Raw genomic sequence first — 25,985 nt, forward strand, 5'->3', positions numbered from 1 at the left:
TTTAAAACATCAATTTATCTTTATTGCCAAGATTTATAACAAATTATTTAAAAGTAAAGGCCAATTTTTAGTCCCCATTTAGTTACTTCCTCCATTTCACTCTAAGCATACTCAAGTTGAATATGTGAAAATACCTGTTAATGTTCAACATTATTTTTAATATATTTGATTTATGCTGTGAAAATTAAACACTCAGTTGGTACATCAATTGTCAAGCAGCTTATTTTTATAATTCAGAAATAAGTTATCAGGACAGTCAAAAGACAAAATTTAAATTCAGGGACAGTCCATGTTTATCACCTAAAAATCTTGATTGACCAAAATTTAAAATCAAACAGCCTTGATTCCATAATACTTTCTTCAAAGAAATTTAATGTATGGTTTTTGAGAAATACTTTCAAAGATACCTACATTGCCGGCATTACCATCTGATTGATACTTTTATACTATCTTCTGGCATTACATCTGATGATACTTTCAATCATAATTATGAAGTCAGGTATCTAATATTTATATGGTCAAAGTTCACTTATATATAAGCCAAGTGGGCTCACCCTTCCCCAGTTTTTGAAACTCGGATGTGTTGATTTTGGTTTATCCTCAATATAAAATTTCTATGACACTTTTAACATACCACAAAATTGATGACACTTTCAGGGCAAAGCAGAACTGGACAGTCCTTCAGTGCTGCAGCACTGAACTAACTGCTCTGTTATGCTGCCTGGCTGAACACTGACATTCTTTAGTTACAGGTGTAAAGACATCTACCTACATGAGTTTAAAAATTGATCTGCACAAAAGAAATTTAAAAAAAAAAATTATATACAACAAATTGGTTTTTAAAAATACAAAAATAACATCTGTCACTTCTGTCATGCTGACAACCTGACATATATACGCATGCATGAAAAGTTCCAACTCGGTCATCTGAACAGCTGTGCTCTAATATGATGAAGAAACTGCCACTACGTTTTCACACTGACAGAAGGTGTATTCAAAATATCTCATATACTAAATACTGCAATAGTCTCTGCACGTATAAATGCTGGTTATAATAGTTTTTGCTTCAATTAAAAGGGTCTTAAGCTAACATTAAGTGCACTAAAATTCGTCCAGTCCAGAAATCTATGACCTTACAATAAAGAAATCCAAAACGTACAACTATAAAAAGCAAGGAACATTTACTGCCATGCAAGACTTTAAACTGAAAACTGCAAGGAAACGCAATTTAAAACAGCAAGCTCAAATATATGTAACACTCAAAAGGGTCAGCAGCGAGTTCTACCAACAATAGACTTAAAAAAGAAAATACATTCTCTTTGCTGGTATAAATCGTATCTTCAAATCTTAGAACAAGCCATCTGTCCTCTAGCTTAAGAGATTAGCTGCAATAAAAAAGAAAACCGCTTTACCATACCCAACACACAAAATCAAGTATGCATACATCATAAAATCTTACATATCATATTAATGTGACCTTGGGAAATCAGGTGAGCTAAATATGAAACAGTGGTTACTGCTGACCTTGGGCCTTGGAGTGATTTGCCCTGAAGCTAGTAAGTACCTCAGAAATACAAAGCTACCACGTGCACTATGAACCTATCTTAGTCTAAGCTAAGGTTCTATCAAAACTGTTCAAACTTACTAAATATAGTTCCTCATCTATGTTTATTAACAACCCTGGGGCATCAAATTGTGATTTTTTTTCACTGAAATGAATAGTCAAAAAAAAAAAATGCAATTTGATAAACTTTTGGTTTCTATGCCAAGTAGGAAAAAGGAAATATTTACCTCTTTTACAGTTGTTTTAATGAAATCTTTCCTCTCAGTTAAATCATAAGCAGGATAATTTTCATATACCTAAAAACATTAAAAGCAGATTTAAAAGTCTGTAATACTGTCTTTGAATTAAAAGTAAACATGTAGATTTTAAATGTTCTCTGGTTCACTACAGACTTGCACCTGCAAATGACATTTAATAATACTGTATTCAAAGCAACAAAGTCAACAGACATTCTCAGTGCTTTACAACTTCAAAGTAGTACTGAATCAAAAACACAGGTAGGAAATATTGACAGGCTACCTGTGGAGTGTCTTTTAAGAGGTCCTAGTCTCCATAGCACCCAATATTCTGCTTAGGATTCTACAGTTTGAACTCCAACCTCTCTACTCTATACTCAATCCTCTTAATCATGAAAATCCAAATAGTCTCATGAGTGCTTTACTCCTAGAATTTAAACTAACTTGCCCCCAACTTTTTTAGTCTCAAATCTATGATTGCTTATCTCCCAGTCTGAACTCATACTGAAGTCTGCAAGTACCCTGCAGCTGAACTCTTATCCTCATTTAGGGCCTATAAAACTTTTACTATAAATGGACAAGCAAGAAAATGTTTGGGGCTTTGCTAGTCAGTCTTCTGTTACAACTATGCAACTGTGCAGATGTATGAGATAGATATATTCATATAAGTAGGTATACTACCAATATGAATAGGTGTAGCTGCATTATAAATTACTATACACCAACCACAGATCGCCCTCTCTTCCGTCCTCCCATCCCCTCCCCAAATTACTGCTTCTTACAGTCATTATTTCAGTGATTCTGTCATTGTTCAACAATAAAGCAGTGGTTCTTAACCTGGGAGTTGAATGACCCTTTCACACGAATCACCTAAGACCATCAGAAAACAGATATTTACATTACAATTCATAACAGTAGCAAAATTGTAGTTATGAAGTAGCAACAAAAATAATTTTATGACTGGGCGTCACAATGTTAAGTATATTAAATAAAGGGTTGAAGCATGAGGAAGGTTGAGAACCACTGCTGTAGAGAAAAGGTTTATTATTTTGTTATTCTATTATTTAATTTACTTATTATTATTTTAGTATTTTGGGACTCAGTGATTAATTCTAGATGCTTTTCCATATTCTTTCAAGCCCTGGCCCCCATTCCCAGGTAGGAATGTTCTGTGGTGTTGTACTCCTACCAAAGTGTTCCAACAGTTTGCACACACAGCCCTCTGATGGAATATTTTCCTCTACCTCACTAACTGCAGGCATATTTAAAGACAAGTAATGACTTCTCTGCTTTCTCTCCTAACACCTAGTCTTAGCTTGGCATGTAGTAAAGGCTCAGTTGAATTATCTAATTAAAAAAATAAATTCAATAAAAGCATAGACTATTTTACCTCTGATGTATTTCAAATTAAACTTTAATCAAAAGAAACTAGATTTCTAAATCTCCAACTATACCTACAATATGGACAATGACTCATTCAAGACTAACACTTTTTTTTTTTTTTTGGTTTTTTGAGACAGGGTTTCTCTATGTAGCTTTGTGCCTTTCCTGGAACTCAATTGTAGCACAGGCTGGCCTCGAACTCACAGAGATCCGCCTGGCTCTGCCTCCCGAGTGCTGGGATTAAAGGCGTGCACCACCACCGCCTGGCAAGACTAACACATTTTATTTCCTGAGAAGCATTACAAGAATTCCAGAGAAATTTAAGTTAATAATCTGGCACAGTCTTCAGCACACTAAGAAGGGAGTAAGGAGACTCCTAAGATTCTCTTTAAACCAATACAATCTAGTGATACTAAGATTTCCACATCACTAAGTTTCCACATCAGGAAGTCTGGGCTGTGAAGCCTATCATTTTAATTTTATTGACTATTTATAAAAATGTTTAGGTCAGAGAAGCGTGACTATTTTATAATTACTACAGTATCCAGTACCCTCAAGAGGATCTGAAATAGTAATTTAATCAATACTCTCTGAATGAATACACAAAAAGATGTTTCAAATTAAATGGATGAAAAACTCCATAAAGTCAGAGGGTAATAACTAGAACACGTGCCCCCAATCACCTCTTTGCAAATCTGCTTCATTGTGACTTCCTCCAAGTTAGCATCAGCCAGTAATTTCTTCACTGTTTCCTTTAACTCTTCATCTGTAGGTGGTTTTTTCAATTTTTTAATTAATGGTTCATCATCAGAACTATCTTCAGATTCAGACTCTAAAAGTTAAGATACCCAGTGTGAATAATTTTTTGCATACCAAGGTATAAGACAAGGGGAAATTTTTAAGTTTTCAAGAGAACATAAGCCCTTCCCAGTGATAAATCATTTAGTTTTAATTTTAAAATAAAAATTTACCTAAAAATTACATATAAAGCATGCACTGAAAATTTTTTAGCTTTGAAAACTGGCATGCTACTTCTCCCCAATGTTCTTTCAGTTTACTGTCTTCCATACATACTTAAACGTGTACAAGCATATAGTGCTCCTAACAATTGCTGTCATCATTTCTAATGTACCTTTTTTGGAACTGTTTTGATTCTTCTTGGTGGTGCTGCTATCTGCCTTCTTAACATTAGCACTTTTTACAGACTTTTTACTTTTAGCAGCAGCTTTCTGTTTTGCTTTTTCTTTTTTAGATGTCTTTTTTGGTGGTTGCTAGAAAGGAAAGGAAAGCACACATATGAATGAGTCACTACTGTTCTTCTCTCTGCTTTCTTACAGTAAACACTAGCTATCACAGCTTAAACATTACTAATTATCAACTGTTGAGAGGAATTGTGCCCTAACACTTTATTTCAATGTAAAAAAGTCATCTACATTATTCCATTTAATTGGAGCTGACATATAATTCAAAATATAAATACTATTTACTGTCTCCTACTCTCTTCCCCCAACTAAAACCAAGCTACAGAGAGACAAGGTTTTATCCCTTGTGTTCACTGATAAAGCCATAACTTCTAATAGGTCCTGGTACACAGCAGTTGTTCAGTAAAACTTTGTGAATATATGAGGAAACAGACTCAGTGAAGTCATCTTGTTCATAATCATATTACTACAAGCTAAGACTCAAACATAGACCTGACTCCAGAGTACATGCTCTTAAGCACCAATACACAGATTCAACAAAAGCTAAATGCTGGACATAAATTAGTGTCCAAATTACAGCTCGTAAGTACTTTATTTCAACTTAAGTCTCTGAAACTAGGAAGAATTAATTATTCATTTAATTAACATTCCCAAAGCAAAGTATTCCACATTACAAAAGAACCTAAGATAAATTCTCATCTTTATACATTGAAACTATCACATATAGCTAGACAGGATGTTTTACACTTTTGACTTTGGAGTTACATCATCACAATCAGCTTTTTGTTGTTTCTAAGATACTGCTACAATACATACCGAGACCAGTCTTGAATGCTCTTTCTGTCTTGGCCACTAGAGCCTTACATTACAGGTATGTTACAGCTCACTTAACTCTTAAAGACAAATACTGTGTTCAACCTGTCCTTCATATCAATTTGTTTAAAATCTAGGAAGACTCAGACTATTATAGCTAAGTGGAGTTAATTCAATTTTTAGTGTGTCTTTTCTTCGTTATATTACCATTGCAAATATCTATATAAACCTAGACTCACCCTGTATTAACTCAGTAATATTCTGTTGGCTGGGTACTAGCAAACCTTTCTAGTTTGCCAGCTACTACCAGTATATAAGTGGTATTAAGAAGCTGATAAAATATGGGAGCTTTACCAAGCAGTACCAATGACTAGTATTAGTTTTCCCATGACTAACTTAAACTAATATTTTTTAATTAGATGCCCACCTAGTTCATATAAACTGCAGTAGGCTCTTAAAGGGAATAATAAAGGTTCAGCTGTTGTATCAATACTCTTATTACACAGAATCAAATATTCAGTATCACTCTTCAGTCAAAGTCTAATGAAACCTGGACTTTTAAGTATAAGAAACTATACTACCCAAGTGGTTGTGAAAAGTAAGCAACAGAAACAACACACTGCACTGCTACTCAATCGCATTACATTAGGTATTTACAACATTTCCAGGGCCGTAATCTAAGTTTATGATTAAACTTTTAGAAGGCATACACAATATGATTAATATTAAACCTAATAATTGGTACAAGTTAGTGGCTTGATAAAGTATAAACATCTGTGGTGATAAGGGAGTAGAGGAGGAAATGAAGCCACTCTTATAAAATGCTCCTTCTGGACAAACATACATCTTTCTATACTTAACACCATCTTCCAGAAAAGATAACATCCCGTGGCTTTTACAAAAGACAACTAGCCTACTGTTGATTACCAAAATTTCTATAAGAGCACAATCATACCACGAAAGTACTATACAACAAGATAAATTATAGTTCAGAGTGCAGGGTCTTGAGGCCCTATTCTCCCCCCTTATCAAATAAAGGAATCAATCTAAGTCTTTATGGGGGGGGGGTTAGTGTACAGCTTGTAAAAATACTTTTTTTTTTTTTTTTTTTTTTGGTTTTTTGAGACAGGGTTTCTCTGTGTAGTTTTGTGCCTTTCCTGGAGTTCACTTGGTAGCCCAGGCTGGCCTCGAACTCACAGAGATCCGCCTGGCTCTGCCTCCCGAGTGCTAGGATTAAAGGCGTGCGCCACCAACGCCTGGCGTAAAAATACTTTTAATGATGCCTCCTGGCACATAGGAAACAATATCATCCACCACTGCTACCAAGTGCTTCCTTTTGTGATTTAGAAGTTCCTCTAGTATGCAAACCAATTTCCCCTAAAATTGGATATTGTAAATAAGTTTCTGTTATCTATTACAGAATGGAAATTATAAAAGTGACACCTCACTAACCCTGACACATCACTTTATCACATTATGGTAGACATGACTTGACTCACAAACATCTTAATTCCCTTAAGTTTATAGTTGGTTTCACTCATTTTCATTAATCAGTTGTGAATTTTGTGACACGCTTCAGGTAGACACTGATTTAGACTTGATGACTTAGGAAATACTGAAAACTGAACAGTGAACCAACAAGCTCCAACTTAGTTGGTTACCCAACATCTTGGGCACAGTAAAATAGCTGATGAACTCACATCCTGTCTTTAGCTCTACAAATGTTAAGAATCATTTCACCTATCCTGAAAATGAAGTTATTAGGTACAGGTGATTCTGGAAAAGACAAGCATTTCAAACATCTCAGTTTTGGGAAACAATGGACACAGTTTTAGCAGTTGAGGCAAATGAAGGTCACTGGTATTTGGAGGTAAAGATAAACAGTGGGACAGCTGAGAAGGCAAGTTAACCACATCTATTTAAATTTCAATCCTTATGAAAACCTTAAGAATCTAAAGCCACCTAAAGGATCAAGCCCTTAAACATCTCACAATGCTATCAATTTGATTCCTTCCCATTCCCACAATACTTGGCCTGTAAGTCATTAATCCCAACCTCCCAAAGCTTGGGGGTCAGGGAAAGTTCAAGAGGAAAGAAAAATGCATTTTCATAATGCTGCATCCACACAATCTCGTGCTCAAAACAAAACTAACAAAAATCAAACCAAATTCTTTAACTCATGATGAGTTAAATGCAGTAGTAAAGTAAATAAACACCTTAAAGCTACTAAGAAGCAAATGTGACCTATATTAGTTCTTGGAAGAATAAAACCCACTCACCTATGTGTTCCTTTAAGCTAGGGATGAAACTATATAACTAAATTACAGTAACAAACTAACTGGTATATCACAGCCTATTTGCTATATGCTAAATATAGATCTTTTTCTATTTTAGAAAGCAGTACTAAAAACAGATGTGTATTGGCTCATTCATTCCTTAAGTTACATTTGACTATACCCTTTTTCCTCTTAATACTATGTGGCTAATCCTCTCACTCACTAAAATATATAAGGATATATATGGCAAAAGACTGTTAATAATGTCTTAATCGCTACTACAGAGCTTAGAACTACTGTTAAGTAATTGCTATATAATTATAAAAGTTTTGAAAACTAGATAAACTTTAAAAATTTCTACCAATCCTAAAGTTTAAGTTTTTAGTCATCTTGCTAAGCCACACACAGCCTCTTGATTTGCAACATCACTATGTTCTGGTGTAATTTACATGTATAGACTGTATAGTTGAGAAAGGGAAGGCAAGACCATTGTATCAAACCATCAAGAGTACTCTTGCAATCCTCAAAACTAGGGAGGCTGAGGCAATACAACTTACAAGTTCAAGGCCAACAAGAAATAAAACACTTTAAGAAAAAAAATAAAAAGGATCACAATAATGCTAAAACTATATAAATGAAAGTAAACTTCTTATTCCTCGAAAGACAAACAAGAGTTAAAAATTAATGAAATTTAAGATGTGAAAGATTTTTTGTTGTCTGTTTTGAGACAGGGTTTCTCTGTGTAATCTTGGCTGTTCTGGAACTCCCTTCTGTAGACCAGGATAGCCTCAAACTCACAGCGATCCACCTGCCTCTGCCTCCCGAGTACTGGTATTAAAGGCGTGTGCCATCATACCTAGCTGTGAAAGATTCTTAATAGACACCTTTATAATTTAATCAAACAGATGTTAAGACTGGGTTGTTTTACAAAATGAATGTGAAAAAAATTAAGTAACAAGTTTCAAAGGGGAAAAAATACAGAAAGAGCTTGTTTCCAATCTAACTTTTCTTCTAAGGTGTGTGTGTGTGTGTGTGTGTGTGTGTGTGTGTGTGTGTGTGTGTGTGTGTACAGGGTACCCCGAGGCCAGAAGATGGTATCTGATCCCTGGAGCTGGAGTTACAGGCACGGTGTTAGCTGCCTGATATGATAGTAGTATTGGGATCTGAACTTGAGTTCACTAGAAGAGCAGCAAATGCTCCAGACGGCTGAACTATCTCTCCAACCCAAAGGATTAAGATTAATAAGATAAATTTTCAAAAAATTGAAGAGGATTTTCCATGTAGAATCGAAAAATGGCACAAGCACTTTTTGCCAAAAACCCAAAAATCTTGTGAGAACAGGGCTTACCTATCTGTTATAGGCAGCAGGGCTCTTGAAGGAGGGTCACCAAAAAAGACGCCTGTCACAGAGCCAGAATTCTGTCCTCACAGCAGAAAGGTTGTACTGGGTGAACAGATGAACAAAATAAAAAATTACTTTAAAATACAGGATTCTTCTAACTTGGTTGAGAAAACCCAGAATGACCAAAAAAAAAAAAAAAAAAAAAAAAGAAGAAGAAGAAACGTACAATTCTAGTTAGGGTTCACAAAATGATGAAGTGTAAATGGATTTTTATCAAGGCAGCCTTTCAACTTTGATTTCCAACGAAAGATTAAATAGATTACTCGGTTTTGTAATTTTCTCCATTCAAATTATGAAGTTTCTTAGTTTCTAAAAGCATTATTAAGGAACAGCAAAACATGTATGTCCACATCCTACCACTATCAATTTTTTTCAACAACTAAAAAAACCATCTGACAAAAATTGTAACTGCAGGTTTCTCTGAGTTGTAGAATGTCTAAATGAACAACAAACCCACTTTTTACTGTCTTTTTCCTATGAAGTCAGGAAATGTAATATAGCTTCCAAAAAAGATGTAAATCCACATCAGATTTGCAGTGTAGCAGCCACTAGAAGAGAAGTATTAACACCTGGATCGTAGCTCACAGCTAAACAGTGAACAACGTTCTGGTCACTGTCACAGACAGAGCCTCTTGTTAAAGGTATCCCTTCCAAGGGAAAAAGGCAAACACCATAAGACAGCGTGTTGCTTGTTCTTGTCTTTAGACATAAAACCATTAAACTCTGATCATGATTAACTGATTAGGACACAAAGAAATCAAGATGGACTGAACTGGAAATTCACTACCTCCCTGCCAGCTAATGTTTACTGTTAGAAGATATGAAGACTACTGGGAGAAAACACATCAGCTATTACTCTGCTACAGAACACAGGTGCACCACAATAGCAATTCATCAGGCAACATATGCCCACTAATGATGGCAAAACTATTCTGCAGATGAACTGGTCTGAGAACCCACAACAAAGGAAGGATCATACACCTGACAATGTAAAAACCTGGTCAAGAGCCCACGGCTGAAGAGCCCACATTACTAATGTTTATCTACATGAATATGTAGTCAAACTGCATGTTAAGTATTTGTGCTTATACCCAGATTTCTGCAGCTCTCAGCCTAGGGCAGGCAGAAAAGCTCCTTTTTGCAGAGGATAACAGTTAATGCAATGAGTCTTATCTGGTCAAAGTACAGAAAAAGAGATGAGCACCCACCCTTAAATGGGACATCTGTGTCAACTCCCACCTAAGGCTCAGGGAACATTACAGAAGAAAGAACAGGATGACTTCAAGAGCTGGAGGATGGGGATGAGTGTCATGAAATACAGCCATCCAGACAAGACACTACCATTGCAACCATGAACATACAGCAGCTATGAATACCTTCACAAGACTGGCCCTCCAACTTCACCATGGAGAGAGGTGACCACAAAGCCCATCATCCATCCTTTTTAGGAGCTAATGATGATTAATGGTTTCTGGAGGAGGAGTCTTTTTTTAATCTAATCACTGGGAAACTAGGTGGGAAGGTTTCAGAAGGAAAGATGGACACTAGAGGGTAATGGGAGGTGTTAATAAGTATAATACACTGCATGTTTGTTAAAAAAAAATGGGAGAAAATAATGTCATAAGATACTATTCCTTCCTTTCTATGTCAATTAGAACTTTCACAGAAACTAAATCAGCCATAAAGTATTTGAAGCAGTTGTAAATTTAAAGGGCTTTTACAGCAATATAAAATTAGTCTTTTGTTCTTGTTTATTCATTTTTTCGAGGACAGGGTTTCTCTGTGTAGTTTTGGTGCCTGTCCTGGATCTCGCTCTGTAGACCAGGCTGGCCTTGAACTCACAGAGATCCGCCTCCTGAATGCTGGGATTAAAGGTGTGCGCCACCACAACCCTGCATAAAATTAGTTTTACTGGAGAGGAAATTTACTAAGAAGTCTATAAACTTTATTGGAATTGTGTCTTATACAGCCTGTCAGGACAAACTCATGCAGAAAAAAATCCCCCTATATTTTCATATGGCATGATTTGATGTACTTAATGTACACAAACCATTTTCTTCTTTATCCTCCATGGATTTCCATCATTTGACCTGGATTTCCTAGTTTATGTCACTGGAGAAAGAAAAACTCTGATTTACATTGGAATAGTTCACCTGTGCTTCTTCCTAAACTTTATCTTGGCAACAAGACTAGATTTAGAAATGGTACTTGGAATAACATGTCTTCTTTTGGGGGAACGGGGAGCCTTTGAGACAGGGTTTCTTTGTGTATTCTCGCTGTCCTGAAACTCATTCTGTAGAGCAGGGGGCCTCCGCCTCACAGTGCTGGGATTAAAGGCAAGTGCTACCATGCCTGGCTAAGATTCTAATAGTAATAATAATATCAACTAATGCAGAATATATGTTGCCAGGCACTTTAAAGTCATTTAATATGGCCCTATGAGGTTGCTTCCAATTTTACTAATGGGAGATTGAGTAGAGAGATTAAGTAATTTGCACCAAGTCATATAGTGAAAAACCAGGGGAGAACAGGGATTTGAACCCAGTTTCCAAACCTCATGTTTTACAAAGACAAAACAAAAAACAAAGTTTATATTTCACAATGACTTTTCATAATTTAACTTTTCATGATTTGTGCTTAATATTTAAGAAACAGTTAAGGACACATGGTAAATGAGCAAAATATTGAACAAGAAAAATAATTAGTTTAAAATTATGGGGACTGGTGAAACAGTTCATGCCACATAGGCATAAAGGGTTGAATTTAAACCCTACCACCCAGGCACAGTGATGCAATGGCTACAATTTTAGTGCTAGGAGATGGAGGAGAATCCCTGGGGCTTCCTGGCCAGCCAGCTTAACCTAGTTGGTTGGTATGGTCCAGGTGCCAGTTTAAGACCCTTTCTCAAAACGGATGGAGACAGGGTGTGGTGGTGTATGCCTTTGATTTCACCACTAGAAGGGAAAAGGCATGTATATCTTTGTAAGTTCAAGGCCAGTGTGGTCTACAGAGTGAGACCCAGGCTAGTCAGTGCTATATACTGAGATCCTGTCTCAAAAATGAGGGTTTGGGGGCAGTGGCTCTTGAGGGTTGCTCCCTGGCATCCATACACAAATCTGTCACAATTATGTATGTACATATAAACATGTTTTCCTCTTAGGTATCAAACCATAAAATCTGAGCATTCAGATTATTCATCTTCTTTCCACACCAATATACAGTAGAGGTTGGAGGGATGGCATAATGGTTAAGAGCACTTGCTGTTCTTTTATAAGACCCAAGTTTAATTCCCAGCATCCATGCCAGGTGTCTTACAATCACCTGTAACTCCAGCTTCAGGGTATCTGATGCCCTCTTCTGGCCTCAGAAGGCACTGTACTCATATACACAGACACACATATGCATATAACTAAAAAATTTTTTAAATGTATGAAGCATCTATAAGATTTGTAGAAAAAAAAAAGGGTCTCACATTATGAAAGTACTCATACTTAGTTTCATGAGTACCTTTAATATTCTGACATTAGGAGCTGGAGATATGGCCGAGCTGTTCTTCCAAGGGATCTAGGTTTAATTCCCAGTACCCATACAGCAGCTCACAACCATGGATAACTCCAATTCCAAGGGATCTAATACCCTCTTCTGGCCTCTGTGGGCAACAGACATTAAAACTAGCACGAATTTTAAGTCTCTCAAGCCAAATATATATACTAATAACATATTTATATAAAATAAGTTTGCTACATATCTTTAAAAAAAAAGATTTATTTTTAATTATAGGTATGCATGTGTGTCTGTGCAAGAATGTGTAGATGAGTGTAGGTTCCTGCAGAAACCAGAAGAGGATATTGTAACCTCTAGAGCTGGAGATACAGGCAGTTCCACCTGGGTACCAGGAACTGTTCTTTTTCAAGAGCAATACAAGCTCTTAAACAACTCAGCAACGTTCCAGCCCCATAATTTACCTCATTCTTCTAATTTTGTGGTGTTCAGTAGATAAAAAGCATCCTTCCTGACCACATGAGAGACATCTGTTAGTGTTCAGAGACATTACTGGCTATTACAACTGTGCGGTGCTTCCCACAAGGAATTATCTAGACTATAATGCCAGTCCAGGATTAATCAAACCTATACACTTCTATATAGAGAATAAATTCTAACCCCTAAAGTAAAACAATAAAACATGGCATACTAAACATCATTAAGAACAGGAATGTTCACCTTCTGTACTACTTTCCCTGACCTTGACTGAGGAGATAGCAAAAGCTTAATGTCCTAATTAAGTTTTCCTCCTACCTAGTATGCACTCTGGAAGCATTTTACAAATATTTGCAAACAGAAAATGTTCCATTTTTAGGTGACATAAACTTCAATGCCATTACTCATTAAGTAATTCCCAAAAAGTTGGAGGAAAATGACAACCTTTAACACTTTACTTTTTGCATCAAATTAAATCAGTTCAGGTCAATTATAAAACATTAATATACTATGAAAAAAATCTTTTGAGAATGTGGTCCCATGGGTTGGAAAGATGGCTCAGTGGTTAAGAGCACTGGCTGCTCTTCCAGAGGATCCAAACTCAATTCTTAGCATGGTGGGGGCTCACTGTCATATATAACTTCAGTTTCAGGGGATTCTGATGTGATCCTCTGGCGGCTGCAGGTACCAAGAATGTATGTGGTGCAAGGACATACTCGTAGACAAAAACCCACACATAAATGCTGAAATAGAAAACACACGCTCCTCTGTGTTAGTGTACAGTTTTGCTGCTTCCTTTACCATCCCCTCCTCTAGATGGTGAGAGCCAGCTCAAGGCGCACTTCAAATCTAGGTCACAAACTCAACTGTTTTCAAACTTTAATGTTTGATGGGGGGATATAAGCCTGGTCAATTATTTATGTAGCTTCACAATGAAAAGGAACCGACATTGTTGGTCAGTGGTGGTGCATACCTTTAATTCCAGCACTTGGGAAGCAGAAACAGGTGGATCTATGTGAATTTTGAGGCCAGCCTGGTCTACAGAGTTCCAGGATAGCCAGAACTACACAGGGAAACCCTGTCCCAAAAAACAAAACAAAAGAACTGACATCGAACTATCTGCTTATTTATATAGCAAGAATATTTCTCTCTTTGACAGAAAACAATAGTTAAAAAAATACATTTTACCTCCTCTTCACTTTCTTTCTCTTCATCTTCTGAAGACTCTTCCTTATTTTTCTTCTCATCTTCATCACTACTAGATTCATCTGACAGAATTTCAGGACATTTGGTTTGCTTTGACTTCCTTGTTGTTCCAGAACTGTTCCGTTCCTTTTTACCACCTTTGCTTGAGGATTTTTTGGGTTTTGGCAATGGCTTTATTTATGTAAACAAACAAACAAACAAAAACGAACTTATTAACAGTAACATCAATAAGAGTTATTTCTATATTAATCAACTTTTGATAATTCTCAACTCAAATTCCGTCAGAAAGTATTTACAGGCTTAGAGAAATCAACTTTAAATGTGTCAGTCTACCTAAAACTGCATTACCAGTATTCTCATTGTCTTGTAAACACCTGGCAAAACCATTTGCAAAGTGTACTTTTGGTTCTGAAACAGGACTAGAATAATGCATTGTAACGAGTTCAGGTAGTATTTCCATTTGATCAAGACAGTATTTGAAATTAGACTTAATTTATTCGTTTTTAGAAGCACTAAAGATGACATTACTAGGAGTTTCTTGCTTTAATGAATCAAAGGAGTGGAAGAAACTATGCAGAGAAATAAAGCTGAATCAGCAACTCTATATCCTACATTTATAAATGAACTGTACCAACTCTTTCAGTAATGCCAAGTTCTCAGTTACATCCTTCGGTATGCAAGAAATGTCGTCTAAGTTAATTATGAAAGTAATAACAGGCACGAAATAAGTAACTTGCTATACACATTCAGTTAAACCATATCCATTTCTAATCACACGAAGAAAACAATTTGATCAGCCAATGAATTTATTTTTAAATGCTTTCTTAGGAGTATTTGCTAAATTCTAAAATTTAAAAACTATGTAACAGTCCTACATAATTATTTCCTCAACCTATTTCCCTTATTCCAGTGCCTTCCAGACAGACAATCCTCGAGCCCTGGTTTGTATCTTATGTGACATTTAGGTAGTTTTCTTAATCATTGTTGTTGCTGGTTTTTTTTTTGGGGGGGGGGGGGTGGTGGTGGCAGAGTTTCTCTGGGTAGCCTTGGCTGTCCTGGAACTCCTTCTGTAGACCAGGCTGGCCTTGAACTCAGAGACCCACCTGCCTCTGCCTTCCCAGTGCTAGGATTAAAGTGGGATCAAAGATGTGCATCACCACCAGCTACTTTTCTTTTGTCCCCCCCTCCCCCTTTTTTGAGACAGGAGTTCTCTGTAACAGCACCAGCTATCCTGGAACTCAGGAGATCCACCTGCCTCTGTCTCTTAAATGCTGGGATTAAAGGCATGCACTGCCACTACAACCACCAGACTACTTTTCTTAATCTTGTACTAGTCATATTTGATTAGAAGGACAATATGTTATTTGATTTATATTATGAAAACATTGCAGTTCTGTCAATGAAAGGCATATATTTGAAATGCTAATGACATCACTGGCTATCAACACAATTCTGTTGTTAAATTACTGTTTCAGTAAGAGAAAGAAAAGGCTGTTAATAACCATTTTACTGAAATGGTAAATAACGAATCCTTACTTTGCCGGAAGGCTTTGGATGCATCAAGAAATTCAAGATCCTCTTCACTAGTTTGCTGTTCACGCCTGATCTCTCTAAATCGAGAACCTCACAGATGCTCTTTAGCATCGCATTCCTAAACCTGAAACAGAAAGCAGGGAAAAAACAAGGTGACTACACACCAGTTCTTAAGTATTCTTGATGCTACAAAGAGGCAAGAGCTAGCAAGATCGATCTGTTTGTTTCCATAGCAGTAACAAGTATTTCCCTGTAGCTTATTCTTAGTCACCTGACCACAGTGTACAGTCATTAATTAGAAAACGAGTATTTACCAATGGTTTAAGTAAACTCACTGGAAAATTACATAACTTTCCAATACTAAAAAATTCATGGACTTGAAAATGGTTTAGGTTAGTGACTCAGCATTACAATGTCTTAATGAAGACCTAATCATTTCTACTTAAATTCTTTATCTATAGTCAATTAATAAACAAAAGTTCTAAGAGTGTGTCACTTTGTTAGCATTATGGAAAAATGACAATTTCTCATCAAAGAAATTATTTGCAAAGAAAGTTTAAAACACATTAATAAGAAGCGTAACAGCAGGGAACAGAAATACATTTTATTACATTTCCTTCAAACCTCATGAGCTTTGAATTCTGAGAGATTACCTATATCTTCTGGAAAATGAAAATTTAAAACTTTTCAAAGTTTTTTTTTTTGTTTTTTTGTTTTTCGAGACAGGGTTTCTCTGTGTAGCTTTGCGCCTTTCCTGGAGCTCACTTGGTAGCCCAGGCTGGCCTTGAACTCATAGAGATCCGCCTGGCTCTGCCTCCTGAGTGCTGGGATTAAAGGCATGCGCCACCACCGCTCGGCAAAACTTTTCAAAGTTTTAAGTCACTATTTACTAGAACATAAAAAATAACCCAAGTTGATGCTATGAAAGACTTGTCAAATTCTGACACCTAAATTAAAGTTAGCAACCATTTTAAAACACTAAAGGTAAGCTTACAGCATATCAACCAATCAATATTTACAAAAATTACTTACTTTTTCAGCATTTCTTCCTTCTTTTTATACTGGGTACTGCCCTTTTCAAATGGAAAGCCACTGAACTGACCCACATTCTTCTTTAATGAGGATACCTGAAAATATTTGTTATTGTTAATGCTACTATCCAGTAATGTACAAATGAAAAAAAATTCAAAGATAATGTCTTTATTTTCAGATCTGTCTTCCAAATTAAAATATTGATTTATTCAATAAACCTGAAAAGTATCTGCTACTAAGATGTTAACATTACAAAAATTCTACAACTAGCCGGGCGGTGGTGGCGCACGCCTTTAATCCCAGCACTCGGGAGGCAGAGCCAGGCGGATCTCTGTGAGTTCGAGGCCAGCCTGGGCTACCAAGTGAGCTCCAGGAAAGGCGCAAAGCTACACAGAGAAACCCTGTCTCGAAAAACCAAAAAAAAAAAAAAAAAAAAACAAAAATTCTACAACTAAATTCTTTGGAAAGTTTGGATCTGAATATATTTTCACCTAGCAAGTTACCATAATTGTTCCTTAGGTGGGTATAGAAAGTTACTAGTCAACCACTCCATTTTTTTAAAAAGCAAGTAATTTTAGTTATTCCAAAAAGTTAATGCCATTCACTAGTTAGGCGAATGTGTAAGTTAGGATTGTTGTACAAGCTGAGGTTAGTACATGTGAAAACAAACTAGACCATGCTTCAGACAGCCTTAAGAACACCTAACTTGTTTTACACAACCCAAAGCAAAGTTTCTGATTTCAAATAGTTATATGGGCTGGAGAGATGGCTCAGCGTAAGACCACTGGCTGTTCTGCCAGAGGAGCCAGGTTCCATTCCCAGCACCTATATAGTGGATAGCTCACAGCCACCTGTAACTCCAGCCCAGGTGCTGTGGGATGTTCTGTATGTCAAATTGCTCTGATTGGTCAATAAATAAAACACTGATTGGCCAGTGGCTAGGCAGGAAGTAGAGGCGGGACTAACAGAGAGGAGAAAAGAAAGACCAGGAAGGCAGAAGGAGACACTGCCAGCCGCCTCCAGGACAAGCAGTATGTGAAGATGCCAGTAAGCCACGAGCCACATGGCAAGGTATAGATTTATGGAAATGGATTAATTTAAGCTGTAAGAACAGTTAGCAAGAAGCCTGCCACGGCCATACAGTTTGTAAGCAATATAAGTCTCTGTGATTACTTGGTTGGGTCTGAGCGGCTATGGGACTGGCGGGTGACAAAGATTTGTCCTGACTGTGGGCAAGGCAGGAAAACTCTAGCTACACCCAGGGGATCCAAATACCTCCTTAGGCACCAAGCACACAACAGACAGACATGTAGGCAAAACACCCATACAAACAAAACAATCCCTTTCTTTTCAAGTCGTTACATTTAGGGCAACATAATACCATATCACCTGGCAAACAACCCCCACCCACTTTTATGGGTGTTTCAACTACAAGGAAATATTTATTGTGAATGGCCAGAACATTGAAAAACAAATTTATTCTAATACAGTTTTTTTTTTTTTTTTTTTAAAAATCACAACAGATTGTATTATATAATTCAGATTTTCATTTTGGAGCATATTTCATTTCCTTTTTTGTTTTGGTGGTACTGCTGTTGGAGACCCAACTTAGAGCCTTGGGCATGGCAGATCAGCAATCTATCTCTGAACTCTATCCCTAGCTGGGAGGAAAAATAAAAGCCCAAAGTATTGCCTTGTTAATAACCAGCTACTCTACCACAGTACGTCACTCAACAGTCCATGTCTGAATTCACTCACTGGTATTATACAGAAACTGAACTTGATCATCAGTCTTACAGTTTTAAAATTATGGCTCTATAATAAAGCATCTTAAATGTATTAAGTATCAAAAAACATAGTAAAGATGTTTTCAAACGTCTTACTGTGCCTGGTCTGTTGTAAAGCAGTTTGTGTAGATTTCTAAGTTCATCTGTTTTTTTCTTACTCAGAAAGAAATGTATCCTTTCAATTTCACATAGTTTCTGACCCTTCCCTGGGGAAAAAAAAAATCATAATTAAATACCCAGGCCTTTAATAGTCAGTTAGTTTAATGAAAATCATTCCCACAGCATAGTTTGTATAACTTTATGCTAATAAGGAAAATAATATTATGCCAAAATAGATCACTACTTCCTAAACACTAAGTATGCTGCTATTACCAAGTTTTTGTTAATCACTTTTTTGCCTGAGTGAGCATTTTCACTGTAAAAAGAAAATAGAATAAACTTACCTTGTTCAATTGTAAATGGCTCTCTTTGTAAGGAAGACACTTGCATTGTCAATCTCTCTACTTTCTTCTTTTCTCTCTTGCCTTCCACAATGAGGCTCTTTTCTAGGAATTAATTGAATAATTTAAAATTTTTTAAATAACAAAAAGCTAAAATAATGTGTTAACTTTATAAACACGTGGGGGGGAAAAGATCTCCCATACCCAACAGCATACTTTCCATCTGAGCATGATTTAAGAAGCAAATAACATGAAACATGAAACACTGTGGAAGCTTTTATTTTTTTAAGAGTAACATTTTACTTAAGTTTGTCAAGCACCCAGCCTAAAATAACAAAAACTCTTATCCAATTACATGTATCACTGTTAAAATCTAGTTATTTGACTTATGAAAAATCAGTTTCTCACTAATCTTATTTCTTTTTGATACACAAGAGAAATGTATTTACATGTATTTAACATGTACTAGTTAAAATGATTAGTATTTCATTCTGTTTGGGGGCCTTTGGACTCTTCTAGTTTTTCACACAAACATGTAATAAATTATTTTAAACAGTCATCCTACTGTATTATAAACACTAGAGCATATTTCTCCTATCTAACGTTACTTTGGTACCTGCTGTAAGATAGCTGGCTGGACATTACTTTGTAGTTTGATAATTATGTTCACGACAGCCATGAGTCAATCTGACAAAGTTAAATACTGTTTAGTCTAGACTTCTAAGAAAAACCCAGGAAATACATAATATATAAAGCTTAAAACATTGTTACATTTATCAAAAACTACTTACTTATTGATTGAAATCTAGTCAAACTATATTTTGTTGTAGGTCTTCTCATTCATTCAAATGAATGTCTATTAGGTCCAAAAATGTACCTAATACTCAAAACAATGGTATTAAACATTTTTTTAAATTTCTACTAGTATAATGAAAACTATACTTAATGTAAAAGATGATAAAAAGAGCTTTATGAAAAATACAAATAAGGGTAAGGATATAGCTCAGTGATAGACTGTCTGAAATGCTCAAGTCCCTGGATTCAGTAGTCAGCTTTGGGAAGAGAAAAAGGTAACAAATATAAAATTTGTGAGCCTGCCTGGCCAGACTGCTGGACATGCAAAGGTGCTTTCTGCCAAGTGTGGTGACCCAAGTCCAACACCCCAGAGGCCTAAGCCCCAGAAATAATATGGTGGAAGATAACGGATTCCCTCAATTTGTCTTTTGATCTTCACATGCACCATCCCTGCCACACACAACAAATAAAAACCACAAAATCCTTTGTGAGGGACTGGAGACATGGCTCAGCAGTTAGGAGCACTCACTGCTCTTTCAGAGGACCAGTGTTTGATCCTCAGCACTATATGGCAGCTCACAACCATCTCTAACTCCACTTCCAGGGATGATCAGGCACCTTCTGGCCTCAGAGGGCACCAGGCCATGCACATGGTATACATACATACATGCAAGCAAAACATTCATATATAGAAATAAAGATAAATCTTAAAGCTTTGTGAGTTGAAGAGGGATTATTTTAGGGTCAGGGAGGAAAAAGGATCAAAACATTAGCATAGGCTTTATAAGATAGTTCAGATTTGGGGATATAAGGAGTTTCGAAGAATGGAGAAAGATAAGTATGTTATAACAGCTCCTATAATCCTCAATTTCCTCTTGCTTAATCTAAGTCATTCACTTGATTTGGATCAGGATCTACAAACTAATAATTACTTAGTCCAACCCTGGAGCAGAGCTTTCAAACTAATGCATGCCCAGCTGTAACCTGAACAGTTCCTCCATGTCCTACAGAAACCCAAACCCATCCAAAAGACCTCATAATCATCTCCAAGCTTGTTCACTTCTGTATTTTTCTAGAGAATAACAGCATCACTCAAACCCTACAGACAAAACCTGAGAGTCACAGTTCCAGATCAGCTTCTCTCGTCTTCCCCAAATCCCTCAAGTCTGCTAAAAATGCCTTAGTTCACAGACCTCTGTAATCTCACTGTCATGCACTTTTCCATCATTATACTGAAGGTTAAGGATTCTGGGCTAAGTAGAATTAAAAACTTACAATTCCAGCATCCCAAATACCTCAAAAGAGAAAAATGAGTAATAATAATGAATTAGTTCTGAAACTGTTAAGGGCAAACCAACAAAATCCAGGATTCTATGAGTTGTTAGCCTTCAAAACATTACTGCTTAGGCCTTTTATAGTGTATTTACATAACATCTCAATTTCTTTCTGCCCAAGGGAACTCACCACCCTAGTATCTTAACTTTGTCTCCCTAGGAAGACAAAAAAGTAAAATATCAGGGGTACAAGTGTTAAGAAAGTCTTAACAATACTGATATTGCAGCCAGCTTCCAATTACTATATTATAAATAACCTAAAAGTAATGTAAATAATTCGTATTAATATTTATAATTAAAGCCAGTGCTGTACCTAAATGACACACTCCCATAAGGTCTTAGGGCACGTACCACTTCAAATAAAAAGTATACTTTGTCTCCTTAGCCCATATTATATTTATAAAAAGAAATAAGTTTGGGAAGAGCACTTGAACCCTGCGACCTGCTCTCGAGTCTGGCTGAGCTGTGGCCATCTTCACAGTCAAGCTGGACTGGACTAGTGCTGAAAGCTGTGAATGACTGTGCCTTGGATATTCCGATTCTCCGGGAAACTGGTGTACCTGTAAAGGGACAGCACCAAGCATCCTGGATAACTGACAAAATACCCCTGCACGTCTCTAGGTTGGCTTCACAGCTCAGCCTCTAGTCAAATACGGTGACTATTACCATCTTCCTTTGAGCAGAATTAGCTCCAAAACCGAGACAGCTGTGGGTTCGCTTTAACTTTCAGTTCAGTTTTCTCGTCTCAAACTACTTTCTCCAACAGTAGCAGCTTTCACGGGCGATTCCCAGGCAAAGAAAACGCTCCCACAAGAACCCTTACTTAAAAATCAGCAGATACGTACAGTGGAAGATAGGAAAACATTTCCAGGATTAGCACAAGTACCTGTGGTGTTAGGTTACATTACGGACCTTAGGGTAACTTCAAAAGGCAAACGCTGCAGAATGAAATTAGCACAATTAAAACACTCGCGTAGCAACACAGCACCGGTGTCAAAGGCAGATCTCAGACTTACAAACTTCCTGCCGGATGACGAAGTGTTCTGAAGGCACACCGCGAAAATTCAGCTACACTCGCATCGAAACCCTGGCAGACACTCAAAAAACAAACAACAAACAAACAAAAACCCAGATTCCCTGCCACTGATCGTTAGCAAATATACACGCCATCAATCGCGTGAAACCAACCACTCCGACTTGATGCCCGTAAGCGCCAAAAAAAAGCAAAATCATTCCCAAGGGATTGGAAGGAAGAAAAAAAAAACTTTTGATGAGAAAAATCCACCCGTGAGGGATGCGCGTCCCTGCCCACCTTTCTCTTCCTCCTCGTCCTCGTCGTCGTCCTCTTCTTCCTCCTCGTCCTCCTCACTCTCGTCCCTGGCGCCCGGCATTTCGGGCTCCTTCTCGGACGCGGGCTGCGCCCGGGCGTCCTCTCCCTCTGCAGCGGGGGCCGCCGCCGACATGCTGGGGGCCTGCGGGCGGGGAGGAAGCCGCACGCTTCGGTTCCCTCGCTCGCTCGTTCGCTCGCACCGCACGACCGACCCTGGCCACTGCCCAGCGGGGGGAAGCCCCCTTCCAAGTCGCCGACTCCCGTCTGTCACTCCACCCGCCTCCCCGGGGATGCCCGAGGCGGGAAAACGCGCCGCCCTCCCCTCCCTCCTCCCCCATCCCGCCGCCCGCCCGCCCGCGCCAGCGCGCGCGCGCGCTCCCGTCCGGCCTGCGCCGCCCCGGGCCGGGCCGGGCCAGTCCGGCCAAAGCCTGGCCTCGCCGCGCGTCCCCTCCCCCGCGCCGGGCCGCCGTGCGAATGGCCGCGTCCCTGCCCGCCGCTGCACCGCCAGGCCGCGGGGGGTCGGCGGCCGCGCCTCCCCGCTGCCGTCCTCACCGCGGGTGCGCACGACGAGGCCGCCGCTGAGGAGTAGGAAGGCGCGCGGGCCGAGGTTCCCGCGCCGCCGCGCGCTCGCTCCGTTCCTCAGAATCAACAAGATTTTCAAAATGGCGGTTCGGGAAGCAGAGCGGGAATGCGCCGGCCAATCAGCGCGCGGCGCTGGGAGTTGGCGCGCGCGGGCGGGCGGAGGGGGGCGGGGCGGCGGCGGCGGGAGGGCGGGGCGGCGGCGGCGGGCAGCCCGGGCGGGGCAGCGAGGGTCTCGTTGCGGCAAGGGGACCAGGTCCGGTTGCCGGCCGGGTTGGATCCTGCTCGGCTTAGCCGGTGCGAGCGTGGCTTGGACGCTAGGGGGCCTGCGAGCTCCTTGTCTCCCGCCGCCCGCTCCCGGCCGTTCCGGGAGAAGATGACCGAGAAGATGATCGGCGGTCCTGGGCCGCGGAGTACGGTGGTGGCTGGAGGTGGCACAGAAGTCTCTTTTTACAGCCGAGGAAGGGGTGGACCGGGAGGCGTCCCGTTTGCCTCCCCGAGATCGTTCTAGAGGAAGGCTCCCAAATGTGACCTACTTGTGAGGATTCGCGTCGCCCGGACGCTGCCGCACCGTGACACGGTGACATGGACCCACTACGTTAAGTGCTCACACCTCCAGCGACATAAATAGGTTTCATACGCGTGAATGTAAGGCAAATTCATCCTCTACCTTTCTCTCCCCCTTTGGCCTCTCCTATAATGCAAATACGGTATTTGTCCAGTCCACACCCTCCCGTCAAAAATTCCAGGGTAAATCCCACCTACCTTTTAGATTCCACACTTCAAAAACTCAGCATTAAGTCACGTGCTCTCCTACGTGTAATTGTCTTCATTTTCTCTCTACCCCGAGAACACTAGCTGCCAACTGATCCTTTTTTTTTTTTTTTTTTTAAATCCAGTAGACTTGGTGGAAATACGATTAGTTACATTTGTGGTAATGGACTCCAAGTTGCAGGACATAAATCATACTTTTTTTCTTTTGTGTCCCTTTTTGAAACATAAGCAAAGTCTTGTTCTTTCTGCTTTCATGAGATCTTAGGTCAGTCACCCTTCCACTGATTCTGCTCACATCCCATGCACTCTTCTCTTTAGTTTGGATTGCAACATAGCCAGCCACTGGTCTGCCCTTCCAAATACTAATTTGCCTCCTCCCACTAGTCACACCCCCACCAAAGCAATTCTATTAATTTGACATCCTCTTACTTAAAACCTCTGATGGCCCATCATACTTGGAATAACCTCAAAATTTCTTATCATAATATGCACGATGCTTCATAATCCAGCTGCTGACCCTCTGTCTGATAGCCCTCTGACATGGTTGGCGGTTTAGTCACACAAGACTTACTCATATTCCTACCTTACACAAGACCGTCCTTCCTACCCTCTGGGCTTCCACTGCTGGGGCCGGTCTTTCCTATTAATCTTCAGTTAACTTGCTCTTTCCCATCACTTATTTCTGCTCAAGTAGTTTTCCTTCCTCAAGACCGTCCCTGTTTTGACACGGTTCTCATACATTCATTTACAAGTATTAAATCCTCTGTCCATCACTAGAGGCTGGAGTAGGGTAGGTGCCTACCATCATGAAGTAGACTGTAGTTGAGACGGTGAGCGCACACACATATATTATACAGTAGTGGCATAGCAATTAAAAGGAGGATATGGAGTATCAGCAGGGCAGGTGGGCTTTTCTTTTAAAAGTTCAACGCTTAAGGGAGGTTTTGTTAATAAAATGACATTTGAAAAAAGAACTCAAAATGAGAGCAGAGAGATGAGGTATGCTCTGGGAAATTATCTAAATTACTGGGTGTGGGAAATGAGAATAAGAAATCAATGATTACTGGGTTTTGGTTCAAACAACTGTAAGCACAGAGGACCTATTGGGATGAGGAAGACTTAAGGAAATGGGATGGGCAAACATCTTTAGTTTATTTTTTTAGGGAGGAGCTTGTGGGAGGTCTGAATTTACTTTGTTTCAGCTATGTTAGGATTGAGATTTGTGGTCATCAAAATGGAAATTCCCAATAAACAGTTGGACATGAGTGTCTAGCATTCAAGGGCAGAAGCCGTAGCTCAAGATAGTAACTTAGCAGTTGTCAACGTGTAGTTGGTGTCTAAAGCCCTGGCACTGGATGAGGTCACAAACGGGAATAATAAAGGTAGTAAGGAGAAATTCATTTAAGTAGCAAGGAGAGGTAGTTCCAAGACTGAACTCTGGATCATCCTGGGTTTATGGGTTCAAGAGAGGAAGGCAAGCCGGCTAAGAAGCTGTGGAGCAACAGTAGCTAGCGGTGGAGGAGAATCAAAGCTGTGTCCCAGAAGCCAAGTGACTTCTTCACAAATAGTGTCTTCCAAGGAGAGAGTGACCAACTGGGTGAGATGTGAACAGAGAACTGACTTGCATATAACAACAGTCCCAGTGGCCTTGCTGAGCTATCTCTTTTAGGTAGTGGGTATAAGGTACCAGGAGTGAACCAAGCCGTGGTGGTGCACACCTTTAATTCCAGCACTGGGGAGGCAGAGGCAGGCAGATCTCTATGAGTTTGAAGCTAGCCTGGTCTACAGAGTGAGTTCCAAGACAGCCCAGGACTGTTAAACAGAGAAACCCTGTCTTGAAAAACTGACACCCCCTCCCCCCCCAAAAAAAGTACCAGGAGTGAGGATAAAGAGCCAAATGGACAAAAAGCAAATTCGGACACTTTGAAGGAATTTGGCGTCACAGTGTCTCTGGGAGAGCAGTAATTCAAAGGGACTCTGCTTTTGAAGGAGGAAGCTGTGACTGTACTGATCGATCGGATTGAATTGGTAAAGGATACAGTTGATGATGCAGAGGAAAGGAGGGGCAGCCCCTAGAACCACTACAGCAGGTTTGGCAGCTTGGGTTCTCTATGAGCGGAAACAGAATCTGGAGCACTAACATTTTTTTAAGGGTTCAAGACCTGTGAGAAAAAGAAGGAAGCCAGATGGGACAGAGGAAGGATGGCGCTGATCCCACAAATCGTCAGCCAACCCTGGAGCTCTGGAGTGAGTACTGCTCTCCAGAGGTCCTCAATGCTGGCCCCCCAAATCACTCAGTCCTTGCATACAGGCTGCTCCAG

At 39.2% G+C, this 25,985-nt stretch overlaps 1 protein-coding gene across 1 annotated transcript; it reads right to left on the bottom strand.

Annotated features, from left to right (window-relative positions):
• Dek (DEK proto-oncogene) lies at nucleotides 1-23,006 on the bottom strand. The gene is made up of 11 exons (XM_076573268.1): nucleotides 22,864-23,006; nucleotides 22,294-22,453; nucleotides 18,856-18,957; nucleotides 18,509-18,618; nucleotides 16,626-16,720; nucleotides 15,597-15,717; nucleotides 14,043-14,231; nucleotides 4,316-4,454; nucleotides 3,867-4,015; nucleotides 1,792-1,860; nucleotides 1-1,385 (listed from the first exon to the last, which is right to left on the bottom strand). Exons 2-11 carry the CDS (start codon nucleotides 22,442-22,444, stop codon nucleotides 1,374-1,376), a joined length of 1,137 nt encoding a protein of 378 aa, XP_076429383.1. The 5' UTR covers nucleotides 22,445-22,453; nucleotides 22,864-23,006; the 3' UTR covers nucleotides 1-1,373.
• Between the last annotated feature and the right edge of the window lie 2,979 nt (nucleotides 23,007-25,985).

Source organism: Peromyscus maniculatus, chromosome 5 (genome assembly GCF_049852395.1).
Source record: "Peromyscus maniculatus bairdii isolate BWxNUB_F1_BW_parent chromosome 5, HU_Pman_BW_mat_3.1, whole genome shotgun sequence".
Taxonomy (NCBI): Eukaryota; Metazoa; Chordata; class Mammalia; order Rodentia; family Cricetidae; genus Peromyscus; species Peromyscus maniculatus.